Source organism: Myotis davidii, unplaced genomic scaffold (genome assembly GCF_000327345.1).
Source record: "Myotis davidii unplaced genomic scaffold, ASM32734v1 scaffold217, whole genome shotgun sequence".
Taxonomy (NCBI): domain Eukaryota; kingdom Metazoa; phylum Chordata; class Mammalia; order Chiroptera; family Vespertilionidae; genus Myotis; species Myotis davidii.
This window is the reverse complement of record NW_006290034.1, coordinates 5,511,962-5,525,648: the sequence shown is the minus strand read 5'-3', so window position 1 is coordinate 5,525,648 and position 13,687 is coordinate 5,511,962. Positions and strand designations below refer to the sequence as shown.

The 13,687-nt window shown below is 50.0% G+C and overlaps 1 protein-coding gene across 2 annotated transcripts in view; it reads right to left on the bottom strand.

Annotated features, from left to right (window-relative positions):
- Window positions 1-2,953: 2,953 nt before the first annotated feature.
- Window positions 2,954-13,687, bottom strand: part of AHCYL1 (adenosylhomocysteinase like 1) — a 33,179-nt gene continuing 22,445 nt past the window's right edge. Inside the window, exons 3-16 of one of the 2 annotated variants that reach the window (XM_015563422.1) lie at window positions 13,017-13,117; window positions 12,525-12,627; window positions 11,491-11,585; window positions 10,842-10,948; window positions 9,964-10,080; window positions 9,671-9,734; window positions 8,350-8,438; window positions 7,956-8,026; window positions 7,524-7,618; window positions 7,341-7,439; window positions 6,880-6,948; window positions 6,675-6,753; window positions 5,446-5,566; window positions 2,954-4,936 (exon numbers count right to left, since the gene is read on the bottom strand). In XM_015563422.1, coding sequence (XP_015418908.1) covers window positions 4,930-4,936; window positions 5,446-5,566; window positions 6,675-6,753; window positions 6,880-6,948; window positions 7,341-7,439; window positions 7,524-7,618; window positions 7,956-8,026; window positions 8,350-8,438; window positions 9,671-9,734; window positions 9,964-10,080; window positions 10,842-10,948; window positions 11,491-11,585; window positions 12,525-12,627; window positions 13,017-13,117 — 1,217 coding nt within the window. In that variant the 3' untranslated portion in view covers window positions 2,954-4,929. Of the gene's footprint in view, window positions 4,937-5,441; window positions 5,567-6,674; window positions 6,754-6,879; window positions 6,949-7,340; window positions 7,440-7,523; window positions 7,619-7,955; window positions 8,027-8,349; window positions 8,439-9,670; window positions 9,735-9,963; window positions 10,081-10,841; window positions 10,949-11,490; window positions 11,586-12,524; window positions 12,628-13,016; window positions 13,118-13,687 lie in introns of those variants that run through there. The other variant, XM_015563423.1, reaches the window with a different exon arrangement.

Sequence of the window (13,687 nt, the reverse complement as noted above, 5' to 3'; positions counted from 1 at the left end):
AGCGGGCCGGGGCTGCCGGCTGCGGGCTCCATCTTGGCTGTTCCACACCCCCAGCTCAATTCCCGCACTGGAGCCGCGGTGCCACTCTCGCGAGATTTCTCCCAGGAACGCTCCCCGGTCGCCATATTAGGTGTGGCGCCAAGGGCCGCCGCCATCTTGGCTGCCCAACACCTCGCGAGATTTCCTCTGCTCGACGCCTCACTTTTTTCGGTCCTTCTGGTTTCCACTTATTTCAGTCCCAGCTTCGGTGTCCTTTATCCTTCAGTTCCTTCAGTCATTTCAGTTGTCCCCCAACTTCCTTTAACATGGCTTTCGTTGCATTTGTCACTTTTACAGTACTGTTCAGCGCTTAGGGGGATATAGTGAACAAAAGGAACCCGGTCCCAGCCTCCAGGGAATTTACTTCACAAGGGGTCGATATGTTAAATGAATCAATAAAACAGAGCTCTGACAAGCACTCATTCATCATTTATTTGACAATAAATGTCTCCTTTAATCTCTCCTCTATACTTGGTTAATTGCACCACATAGTGCCTGTGGGAGACAAGGAGTACAGATAGATGAGAAATGGGTGCAGGGAAGAAACAAAAGCAGCCGTGATGAGGGAGGGGGCCTGGCTCTGTTAGGTCGGCCGCCCTGGGAGGGGAAGCCCAGGGTGTGATCTTGAATGAGAGGAGGGGGAGGGGGAGAGAGAGAGAGAGAGAGAGAGAGGCCTGAGTTTAGGGACAGGAACGAATGAGCCGGGAAGTCTCGCAGGAGGGAAGGCCAGGGGATGGTGGGGCCTTGCAGGGCATGAAAAGGCATTTGAAATTCATTCTAAGTGAAATGGGAAGCCGGTGGAGGTGTTACCGGGGAGGTGTTGCGGTCTGATGTCTTTAGGAGAAGAGACTGAAGAGCTCCAAGAGTGGATGAGGTTGTCGACAGGTGAGGCGATTACAGATGGAAATGATGGTGGTTTGCATGGGGTGGAGCACTGGGTTGCTATATTTCTATATTGTGTAGGTAGATGCGACAGGATGCTCAGAGGCTGGAGAGAGGAAGAAAGAATGAGTCCTAGATTTTTGGCTTCAGAAACTGGGTGTGTGGTTGTATTGCTTATAAAAATAGGAAAATCTGGGAGAAAGAAAAACTGGCTTATGGGGAACATCAAAATTTCTGTTTCGGACATGTCCAGTTTGAGATGCTCATTGGACCTCTTCGTGGTGGCGTGTAGTAACTGCGTTACTGTGCTGTGAAGTCCTTCAAGGCACGCTGTCCATCTGTCTCTCCAGAATCTCATCTTGCTTGGCTCTCCACACCCCCAGCTCAATTCCTGGAGTCTCTGTGATGCAACTTTTGTATGATTTCTGCCTGGGTCCCTCCTAGTAGGTTCTTTCATGTAAATACGCATTTCATCCCAGATGGGCTGGACCAAGTTCATTGGAAAAACTAAGGAATTTGCAGGCAAAGGACCAATACTGAGGCTTCGCAGATACAGTCAGCAAATCCCACACAACCCACACACAACTGACATCTAGTTATAATAACTAGTTTAGTCAAGTTCTAAGACTGACCTACCACAGCCTCAGTTACCTGGCAGGGAGTTCAGACCTTAAAGACCCTATGCTGTTTTGGCTATATTTAGAACAGAGAAGATTTTGGTTCAGTAATTTCACTTCTAGTAATAGATCCTCAACTGTATCCTTAAAAATGCCAGCCAAATCCAGAGCACAAAGGCCCAACTGCGCATCAGTGAATCTTAGGGCCCACGAGTGGGTGAAGTGTAAGTGGCTCTGGCTTTGGGAAGCAGTGTGGTGCACTAGGAGGCAGCAGGCCCTCTGGGTTGTCAGGACTACGCAGGAAGCATGAAGACAGCCATGGCATCGGCAGTTTGGGTCTTCCTGTCCACACCGTTTCTTCTGCTAAAAGAATTTTGCTGAGAAATGACATCCTGAAAGTACTCTTGGGGAGCCTTAAGGTGACAGGAGAAGGGCCCTAAGAGTCAGAAAGGGGTCAAATCCTAGCTCTATCAACTGCACGGTTACTCTGCAGAGATATTTAACTTCCTCATGGCCCTGAGTTTCAGGTCTAGCACAGGATCTGGGAATATATTTTAAACCAACTTCATATGTAACTTCAATACTAGCACCTGGTTTGGGGCTGTTTCCTAGAATCGGTATTGGCCAGTGTGAAGCATGGATCTTGGAGTCTGACTATCTGCGTTAATTCCAGCTCTACCAAGTGAAGAGTTGCGTACCTTTGAGCAAATTACTTCACCGTACTGTCTCAATTTTCCCATCTATAAAATGGGGATAACAGTCGTACCTACCTCATGGGATTGTGAGGATCAAGCATGCTAATTGTGTAAGACATACAGAATGGAGCCACACACCACCACATGAATGTAACTCTAATTATTTGAGAGCTACAAGCCTTTATCCACAACTCCAAAATTTAAAAAAATTCTAAAAATAAAAAAAACTTTTCCTACTGTTTGGCAAAAATTAATTTGGAAGCCCAAACCTCATCTGAACTGGGTGGCTATTAGTTATTTATCCCTTATTCTGTACACTTAATACACTTAATTGAAGAAATATTCACACACTTGATATGGAATGGTCCTCCACATTCCCCTAGTAGGTATTATTTAATATATTGTGTATTTCCAAAAGTCAGAAATACTCTCAATTTCAAAACACAGGGGTTCAGAAAGGGGTTGTGGACTTATATTTCATTATCATTTGTTGGCCAGAGACCGTGTGTGACACACCAGACGTGAGAAAATGTGCCACCTGGTGGTTGAAGTGGAGAGCCGTGGTTAAAGCTGAGCGGGGTGAGAGGTAAGCAAGGTCTGAGGATCCCCAAGTAGGTGCCCTCTGGCCCACGATCCAGAACAGAGGACTGGTCCCAGCCTAGAAAACAGGTTCTAATGAAGCTTTGCTGTTCGACCAAGAATGACACAGACTTCCAAGATGGTCTTATCGTTTTAATTGACTTTAATGATTATTGCTCATCTGCAAGGATTAATATTGCATTCATTAAAAATCACTCCGTACAAAATAAACTTGTTCCTCCCAAGTTGCTCTCCACATGCTCCCTCTAGGCCGGACATGTCCCCACAGTGTCCTTGTTACATGGCTTGACAAAGACGGAGCCCTTACCTATTGTTCCTATGGACACAGAAATAGATCTGGGAGCAGGGGCGGCCCAGAGGGCAGTAGGACCTGGGCCCCTTCCCTCTAGCAGAGCTGGACACCCCTGTTGGCCAGGTTACTTCCCCTAAAGGATGTGGTGTTCTGATTGGCTGGTTACATGCCCTGGGAAAGGGCTGGAACCGCTAACATCTACAGAGAAGCAAGCATGGTCACACTGGCAAGGAGTGGGAAGAAACAGGAGAGGAAAAGGAAAAAGTTTGGCAAGACCATTGTCCCCTGGTATGATATTCCTGTTTTAATGTCTGTCTCTCTGATCAATGGCGCGAGAGACGGCAATTCCTAGCACCTCGCACTAATCCTGGCCCAGTTTTGAAGGGTCACAGGCCAGAGCGAGTTGAGGATTCAGGGTCCTGGGGCGTATATACTTAAAGCGCGCGACCTAAAGCTCACATGACCATGCAGAGACGCTGGAGCAGATGCACGGACAGGGATGCAGCTCTGTGGCTGCGAGAGCCTCGTTGGGGAGTTCAGAGCGCGAGCCAGCGCGGCTGATCACTTTCTCTCCGCACAAGCTGCCCGTTTAAGATCTTAGTTCAGAAAGTTTTTGTGACACTTGTCAATCAAAAGTGGTACCACTTCTGCAAAACTAATGTTATATGGGGCTTAAAGTCCCAGAAAGTTATCTGGGGCTGGCCTTCCCTCACCGTGGCCCAATGTGGATATATCCTTCCTCCCCCCACTCTATCTCCCTTTAAATATGTTAGGTTGCAGAGGCATAGCTGACCAGAAATGTGCTCTTGAGGGATAAATCCTAAAGATAGAGCTCAGTGCTTTAACGGTGAGTAACGGTTCAAGAAATTTGCCTTCAGCACAAGCTGTATAGGGCAGAGCTGCGAGAATTGGCTGTTATGGCCCCAGGCCGCCGAAGCTATAAACTGTGGGCTAGAAACAGGGATTTAACAGAGTTTGAGACCCACATTGCTCTTGACTCAACTCGGCCCTCTTAACACCAAAGCTTTAAAAGAAACACTGATACCAACTAGCCACCCAAGCAGTTTCTCAGCGTTAACACTAAACATGTGTCTTACTTTTTTGGTACAACAGAAATAAATGCTGGGGGACAGAATTCAACTTAATAGAATGCAGTCTGGTTAAAAATGTGAAAAATGTGAAAGTCTGGTGGGCGTGGAGGAAGGGCTATACTAATCCACGTGGACCTATTGGATCTCAACTAGCAACACTCACTGTGCACGTATCTGAACCAGACACACCACCTTCACACAGGACACAGGGCTGGGACATCTAGGGGGGAACTGACATGCACCACCTACGACTGGCCTACCTGGCTGGTAGGTCCCATCCCTGCTCCTCTGAAGAAGTCAAAGAGCACTGATTCAGCAGCTAAGAAGTGGGCTCTTAAGGCAATTTAGACATTGCAGATTGTTCCAACTAGAAGGCACCTTACATTTCCTGTGAGTAAGGTACCCAGTTAAGACTAAAGTCCCCAGAAATGGGAAAGAAAGACCCCTTTCTGGGCTGGGAGAATAAAATCCTCCTTTTCTGACTAGGGTGAGGACCCCTGAACCTCAGTTTCACCTAAAGAGCCATGAAGCAAGTTCCTGTGTCATCTGCAGAACTTGGATGATGAGATGAAAAAACAAGAATGAAATTATAGAAAGAAAGAAAAAAAAAAAACACCAAGAGGAAAGGAATAAAAAGAAAATAAAAGTTATTTAAAAAAGTTTCTTGTCGAGTTGTATGGTTCACGTGGACTGGTCCTTGGCAACATGGTCCATTAGTATCTGTAAAGAGAGATGGATGACTTAGCACTGTGTCTTCCACGTGGGAGTCCCGGAGAATCAGGACCAGACACACTGCCTGGGTCCCTCCCGGCCAGGCTGGGTCCCTGCAGTCGCTCCCCAAGAATCACGCTCCCCTGTGCTTCCACCCGTTGCTGACAATGCCATCTCTGGTCTCATCTCCTGCTCCATGGTAACAGGAGTCGGTGGTTTTCAACACTGACTGCACATCAGAATAATCTGGGAGCTTTTACAAAACCAGCCTGGCCCCATCCCAGACCAACTCTATCAGAGTCCCTAGCGGTGAGGCCCAAGCTCCAACATTTTAGGAAACCTTTACTCTTTACATTTGCTAGGAGATACAGCATTTCTCTGCCTACCCCGTTAGTGCGGGCAGAGTTCCTGAACTCGTCCCAATCAGGTAGGACGTTAGCTTTAGTCAAGGAAGCTGGCAGTCGGCTTGGTTTAATATCGGGGAAAAGAGCTTTTTCACTTGCTTTCCCCCAAGTTACCTGTAATAATTGGGTTTGAATGGCCCATTTTTGTTGAGTCCCAGATATTTTGCTTGGTCATCCGTCAGCTCTGTCAGGTGGGCATCAAATGATGGCAGGTGCAAGCTGGCAACGTACTCATCTAGGGAGAACAAGGGGGCGGGAGCAGACTCCGTTTCAGACATGCCTCTTGGGGTACGCCCTCCCGACTTCCATCTGAAGCTTCTTGATAACGGACAAGGGACAGAATACCTTCGGAGACTCTACAGCTTGAAATGTGCTTACAACCCTCGGCTGCCTTTCTAGGCAGGGAACGTCTCCCAGTCTAGCCAGAGTGCGTTTGGAAAGCCACCTCCGGGACGGCAACACGGGAAGACCTGGACCTCCCCGTCCTTCTCTGGCAAAGCTGTGGCCTCACCTCAGAGGCATGAACCACTGTAGCAACTTCCCTAACCGGACTAGAGTCACTCCATGAATCACAGTGGGCACCGGGACGCTCAAAAGGGCCTTGTATCACCGACATTTACTTAGGGTCAGGTCCAACAAGGCCTCTAATCTTAGGACCGGGCGTTTCTAAGGCCGCTGGCACAAACATTACTTTTCCATGATAAACTTCCTGGGCTATACCATATATGAATATGATTTAAAAAACAACAATCTCAGGTAAGCTATTGGAGGTGATGAGAACCAGAAGTTTTTTAGCTTTAAGAGGACTGATCAACTGGGCTGATCAGTTATAGTTGGGGGGATGGGCACCACCATTCAGGAAGGTAAAGAACTGGAGAGATGTACAGTGTCACACGAACACAGCACAGCTGTCCCCTGGAAGACAAGAGGCTGTTTGCATGGCTGCACAGAGCAGGACAGGAAAGCCCACCTTTGTTCTGCTTCTCACTGTGGTCCAAGCTGCACTCAGCGCCAGACCGGGGAGTTTCCTGGACTTCCCCGGCTGCGCAGAGGAAGAGCACCTGCCCACACCCTTTGTGCTGAGCACTTCTTCTCAGTAGCTAAAATTCTCACTACATTCTGCCATGTAGGCAGTGTTATTCTCACTTTACCGATCAAAAAACAAACCAACCGAGGCTCATGGAGATTAGAACGTGTCCTGAGGCCCAAAGCCTCAGTGTGAGAACAGGGACTAGAACCTGCTCTGGCTCCCATGCCTTCCACGGTGCTCGTTTGACCAAACCACATCCCAGGCCGGGACCAACAGGCCGGGACCAACAGGGGTTTCTACGGGATTCACTCACCCATTTTCTTGGGCAGCAAGTACACGTCTTGCTTGTAGCGTCCCTCGGGTGCGTTGTAGAGCTCTATCAGTGCCAAAGCCTAAGTGGGAGGAGAGGGTCAGAAACACAAACCCTGCGCAGACGGCGACACAGCAGCGCCCTCTCCCGAGACCGCTGCTCTGGGCCCGTCCACTCGTCGCAGTGTGAGAGGCATGATGTCACGTACCTGTGTGGTAGCCGTGATGGACAGCACAAAGGTGGGGACTGTGGAGCAGCTCAGGTTGAGCAGGCGGCCCTGGGAGGGAAAAGGGAGCCCTGGGTGAGGGTGCAGTCCCACCGCAAGTGCCAAAGTCAGCCGGTCATGCAAATGAGGGAGGGCCCTTTCTGCCCTGGACTCAGCTGGTGGAGGAAGAGTTCCCCTGCCAGGCCAGGTGTGTCTTGCTTTCTGCAAGTCCTGAGTCTGACTAGCCGAAGACTCAGTTGCGGCCAGGAAGCAGTGTGTTACTTAGTCAAAAGCAGATAGTTCTGTGAGTGATTCTATTTTGGGGACCAGACCATTTGAGAAATATATCGCTATGCAAAGACAGAGGCCCGGGAAACAGGCCCACTGTTTACGCCCTCCCCACCCACCCCAGGATCTAGCTCCAGGCGAGCACGGCTCTGGCGGAGCCCCGCCCGGCGTCGTACCTCTGCCAGCAGGATGACGCGCTTGCCGTCTGGCCAGATGACATGGTCCACCTGAGAACGGACCCGCTCCCACGTCAGCTCCGGGGTGCGCAGGCTGGTCTGAAAGGCAGACAGCACAGGTGGCTGAATGGCTCGAGGGAAGGAAGAGGGCAAAGGCCCAGGGAAATGTGTGAGAAGACTCACCACGTCAATTTCCGTGTTGGAGTGGCCCATGTTGCACACGATACAACTGTTTTTCATGCGGTCCAGATGCTCCCGCGTCACTACGTTCTTGTTTCCTGAAAGAAAAGGCAGGCGGCGGAAGAGATGCAGAACAAGGCGCTGGGAGCTGTCAGTGAGAACGTGGAGGGGAGGCTCACTGGCAGTAAGGGGCACGTACATGAGAAAAGACATGTACGTTGCATAACGAACAGCTCTTCAGGCGACGTTATTGGTGGTAAGACCGCGCAGTGCACGAGCCACGGGGAGAGCTCTTTGTTCTGAGGACGTGCCAAGGCTCTGAGAGCTCTTCCATTCAGAGCCCTGACCCCGAGTGTGGCCTTGGTAAGTAAAGCCAGTCTGACCGCCGTGGAGACAGCCCGCGTGAGCACTCCCGCAGGACAGCTCGACACTCACCTGTGCAGGTGATCACCACGTCCACTTGCCGGATGACTTCACTGAGCTTTACCACCCGGAACCCGTCCATGCTGGAAGGACAGGAAGGACACTGAGCAAAGCCAGGGGGCAGGGGCCGGAAGCTGCCACTAACCACGACTAAAAGTTCCTTTCTCAAGTCAGATCCAGTGCCACCCCACAGGGACGGTGAGTGACAACTATGCTCAACGACACCCACTGGCCTCCTCAGACTCCCCAAGATTCCACCCAGGAAGCCAAGAGGCCCTGGGATTGCACTGGAGGAACAGCGTGACCCCAGCCTCCTCCTCTGAGGACTCTGCAGGGAATGGTTCATGTGATCACTCACGGACTCTCAGAAACAAAGCAAGCGGGGTGAACGGAGCACCGTGCTTACCAGGCCTGCAGAGCGCAGATGGGGTCGATCTCTGTGATGTAGACGATGGCTCCGAGGGCCTTGAGAGCAGCACAGCAGCCCTTCCCCACCTACAGAACATGAGAGAGCATCAGGCCTCAGGTCCACCAGGGCTTGGGCACCAGGCAGCAGGCTCTGTGGGAGGCGGGAACTAACGCCCTGAAGTCACCAATCATCTCGAGAGCCCTGGCACGAAGGCTCCAGGCCAGGCAGAGTGGAGACAGGTCCAGACTAGGTATGCTGCGACCTTAGTCAGACATTCCCTACTGCGTACAAGGGCAGGGCTTGGGACAGTAAATGAGATCAAGGGAACAAAAGTGTTACCAGTAGGGAAACGAGGCCAAGAAGAGCAACTGTAACTCTAGTTTCTTAGTCCAGAAAGACCTGGTGACTCTCATTTGAGATGCATTAAACTCAAGGACAGCCTAGCAGCACAGGAACTTCTGCGGGCCATCGCTGATGACAATGCAATCCCCTTCACCCACCCTAGCTTAGAGACAGGCAACTCTGTGCCAGTTGGAGTCCACCCCTCACTCCACTGCCAGGTGCTTGTGGGGCTAAAATGCGACATAGTCCCTTGAATTAAGTCTCAAAACAGGCTGTTGTTATAAATGGGGGAAATGGCCCTCGCTGGTTTGTCTCCGTGGATAGAACATTGGCCCGCAGACTGAAGGGTCATGAGTTCGATTCTGGTCAAGGGCACATGCCTGGGTTGTGGGCTCAATCCCCAGCCGGGGGTGTGTAGGAGGCAGCCAATCAATGGTTCTCTCTCATCATTGATGTTTCTGTCTCTCTCCCTTTCTCTCTGAAATCAATAAAGAACATTAAAAAAAATGGGGGAAATGATACCAACATTCCATCCCATAAGACAAAGTGGTAACATCTGAACTTGATTCATTTCATATGTCTTCATTCATAAATCTGAATAAAGGACTTTTTTAAAATATATATTTTATTGATTTATTACAGAGAGGAAGGGAGAGAGATAGAGAGCTAGAAACATCGATGAGAGAGAAACATCGATCAGCTGCCTCCTGCACATCTCCCACTGGGGATGTGCCCGCAACCCAGGCACACGCCCTTGACCGGAATCGAACCCGGGAACTTTCAGTCCACAGGCCAACGCTCTATCCACTGAGCCAAACCGGTTTCGGCTGAATAAAGGACTTTTGCTATTGTTTTGAGATACGTTATCTAAGAGTATTTTAAACCTGCGCCAGTGACACCACCCTGAGCACGCAGCCTTCACGGAGCATTTCTGGTAAGTCCATGAAAAGACAGGCCCTGCGGCCCTGCTAGTTACCTCACCGTAGCCACACACCACCACCTGCTTCCCACCAAACATCACGTCTGTGGTCCTCTTCAGGCTGTGGAGACAGACAGGGCTCAACTCCAACACTATTAGCTCAAACACAGTCCCTCGCACAGAATTCAAAGTGGGGAGGCAAGCCCACAAGAACTGGAGGCGGAGAGGCGGGGCTCCCTAAGGAATGGACCCAGAGGAAGTGCAGGGGCCACGACTGGAGGACTGACAGGGAGCACTGTGGCCCGCCCACGTGCACGCCCGTAGCCTGATATCCGTGCTCTTCAACCTACCCGTCCAGAATGGACTCTCGGCAGCAGTACAAGTTATCAAACTTCTGTTTGGTAACAGAATCATTGACGTTCATGGCTGGAACACAGAGCTTCCCCGCTTTGGAGAGCTGATACAGCCTAAAGGAAGAAGCCACAAAAAACAAGACCAGTTAGCTGGTAAACAGGACGCGTGGCAAATCTGCCTAATCCTCTCCAAGCTCCATGCTGCCTCCCCAGCCTGACATGCCCACGGACATTAGTAAACAAATGATTTCCTCGTCATCCCTCCTCACTTTCCTTGTCATTCCCCCTACCCCACCCCCACCCCGTCCCCTTTATTTGGAAGGGAAAAAAATCCTTTCAACTGAAGAAATTTACTTCCCTTCCATAAAAGGGGATATATTTCCTTAGGCAGCATCCTCTCAATCGTTACCATGCCTACTGCTCATAAACAAAGATGATCAAAGGTTCTGATTCGGTTCCCTTATGCGTGAGAGCAACGTGCCACATGCCCCCGACTGAGAACGCTTTTGCGAGCATCTTTAGGTCCTCTGGCAAGCTGAGAATATTTTGCCCAGTTTTATTTTTTGTAGCATAGCTGACATCCAGTTTCACAATAGAATTTTTTCCTATTTCAAATATGAAATTGTAATACAATATCGAATACAGTTTTTCAAGACATAGTCACTCCCTACCTCCCAACACTGGTTGAGAATCACAGTGGAGTAAGTGGGAGAGAAAAATGTGAACTAGAACCTGGAATAACTTCCTTTTAGGGTCTCCTGGATTTTCCAAAGTAAGAACTCAACACCTACAGGTCTGAAACACGCCCTGCAGCCTGAGAGCCCAGAAGAACTCGCTGAGCAAGGACACGGGGCGGCTACTCCAGAGTCTGTTACCTGTGCACACCAGTCACGCTCTCTTCCACAATGCCTCGGATCTTCTTAAACACGTTTGGATACTTCTTATAAACCCAGTGGGTTAAGTCTCCCCCATCATCCAGGATCTACAGAACAGCCAGAAGACTTCTATGGGCATTCAGGCTGCTAGAGCTGGGGGGACCTGCGAACCACTTTCTGCACTAGTGAGCGAGCCCTGCACGTGCTGGGAGAGCGCTGCTCCGAGCTCCGGGAGCAGGCTGGGACAGTAAGCAGTACGATTTGTCGGTGTAAAACGGTTAAAAGGGTTCCTCAGTTTGTTCTGGACTCTAGTGAAGAGTATGAGGCTATTCACACACTCATTTTTAGCTGAGTCTTGACATATATAGCCCCTTTCAATGCAAAAGGAGTCGGGGCAGGAAGGAAGAAACGAGACTCCTACTCCGCAGAGGTACTGCATCATTTCCTGCTGTCTCATTCTGCCCCCACCGGTGCCGTCAGTACTCAGACCAGTTCTCAGACCCATTCTGAACAGGCAGCAGGCTAAACACTTTGGCAACAAAGTAAGTGTGTCAGACCGAATTTCCAAAACATACTCAGGGACCCATGCTTTGAGGGAAAAAAGGCCACAACTGTCTTGTCCAAGTGTAGGATGAGCAGGCATGATTACCATGTTGGCTTGCCACCCGTCCATGTTCACACAGCGGTCAATGCACCACCAGAAGTCATCTTCCGACTCGCCCTTCCACGCGAACACGGCCACGCCTGCACAGAGGACACAGGTCAGCTGCTGCTCCTTCGGGGCAATCCCAGACCAACATCGCTCTCTGGAAGGGCTACAGAAACTATGCTAGAAGGGAAACAACTCAGGAAGGGCCGGAGTCAAAACAGCGCCTCTGAGGTAGAACCCCTCGTCCACGTGGCCGAGCAGGACAAACGGCGCTGTCCAAGTTCTCAGGGACGAGGGAAACCACTTCTGACAATGTTACAGTTGGGTTATAAAACTGTGTGCATACTGAGATGTAGTTCATCTCTGGAAAAAGTGAATAGAAACATTTTTTAAATGGTCAAATTGTGTCTGGGTAGCAGGATTATGGTGTTTTATTTTGTTTTGGAACCTTCTAAATTTTTTGCAATAAACACCAGAAAAGAGTAAATAAGACAAACAACAGTGTTGTAAAGTTGCTTTCTGAGCATTCTAGGGAGATGCGAGATCCTTAAAGAAACTTCACGGTGATTTTCTTTTGACCATTTTGACAAGAACAATCATTTGATGTTTAACTGAACCCACGAGTGGCCATTATTTCCACAGTGACAGTGAACACCACCTTATCTAACGTGCTATCAGTGCAGAAGGCACGGCCCGTGTTCTAAAGGGATGACTCCCTGGGGGAAAGGAGACCTGCTGAGCTCGTACATTTTAACATTCTTCCTCGTTCATTTAACATTAGAGTTGGGCACGTCCCCATGTAATTAGTCTTTTCAAAAATCACTGTTGATGACTATATAATATTCTATCATGGATATGAACCTTAAGTTTATTATTCATTTTCTTCCTGTTGATATTTTTATTGTCCTCCACATTTTACAGCCCCTAGACAGACATGGCACTGCAGAGACGATTGTGATACATAAAAGGTATGTTTGGATAATTATTTGGAGGCAAAGTTGGTAATAACAGTAACAACAAAAGCTGAAACTTACCAGCCTCAGCCAGTGCTGCAGCCACTTCGTTCTGCGTGGAGTAGATGTTGCAGGCAGACCAGCGGCACTGGGCCCCCAGCGCACACAGCGTCTCAATCAACACCTGCGGAGACGAGACGCACAGGAGCCGGGGTGAGGACGAGGCGGGGCGGGGCATGGAAGAGAACCTACCCAGCAACGCTGCAGCAACAGTGCCACCAGGGTGTCATCCAGCGAGGCAACACACTGGTGTCTAACGTTACCCAAAAGCTACGTTCCTAAAAGTCTTAGTATCACTTCTATATCAATCCTGTTTTTGCAAAGCTCGATCTCCCTAACTCAGGTTAGCTGAAAGTCGGCTGCACCCGTACAGAGTAGAAAGCCCCATTACGGAGTAACCGCCTCCTAGGATAGCATTTGGAGGCCGGACAGATTGGGAGGAAAAGGAAGTTTATAAAAAGTTGTTATTCCCCCCTCATCAGAAGTCCCTCTGTTTTCTCCCAACAAACTCACCGCAGTCTGGGCTGTGATGTGTGTACAGCCCACTATTTTAGCACCAGCCAAGGGCTTCTCCCCCTGAGCGCGTTTCCTGAGTGAAATCAGAGCAGACATGTCTGTGAAAGAACAGAGGATTTGAGCTAGGTCTGCACTGGCAGGCTCACAACTCCTGCCCAGCGACAGCGGGGGCGGGTCTGGATCTGCTGGGATACGGGGAGACAAGGTAGAGAAACCCAGCAGAGTTCTGATCTGCTAACTGGCAGCTTCAACACATCAGTGGGGGGTTGTCATCCAATCACTTGGGATTTCTGCCTTCTATGCAGAGGACTGAGCAGAGAACGAAGTAAATTCTCAAAACTGACCAAACGGAGGGTGAGTGTCATCATGCACTTGGGAGAGGGCAGCCGTCATGGCAGTGGCCCTGGGCTCCTGCATATGCCCATCGCACCAGGAAGAAGCCTGCCCCCGCAGAGCCCCAGGCTTCTGTCTGGCCGTGCCGTCCAACCCAGCCCAGTCTCCCTCCCAGTACAGCACAGGCTTCCAGTGGGAAGGCAACACCAGAGTGAGGAGGCCTCACTGGGTGTGGGTGCCGCAACCAAGATCGGACAGTCACTTTCACTCTTGCTCCAGCAGAGGGTGCTCAGGACCCAAGACCAACCGCGCCCTAGGTCCCCACATCCTGCTGA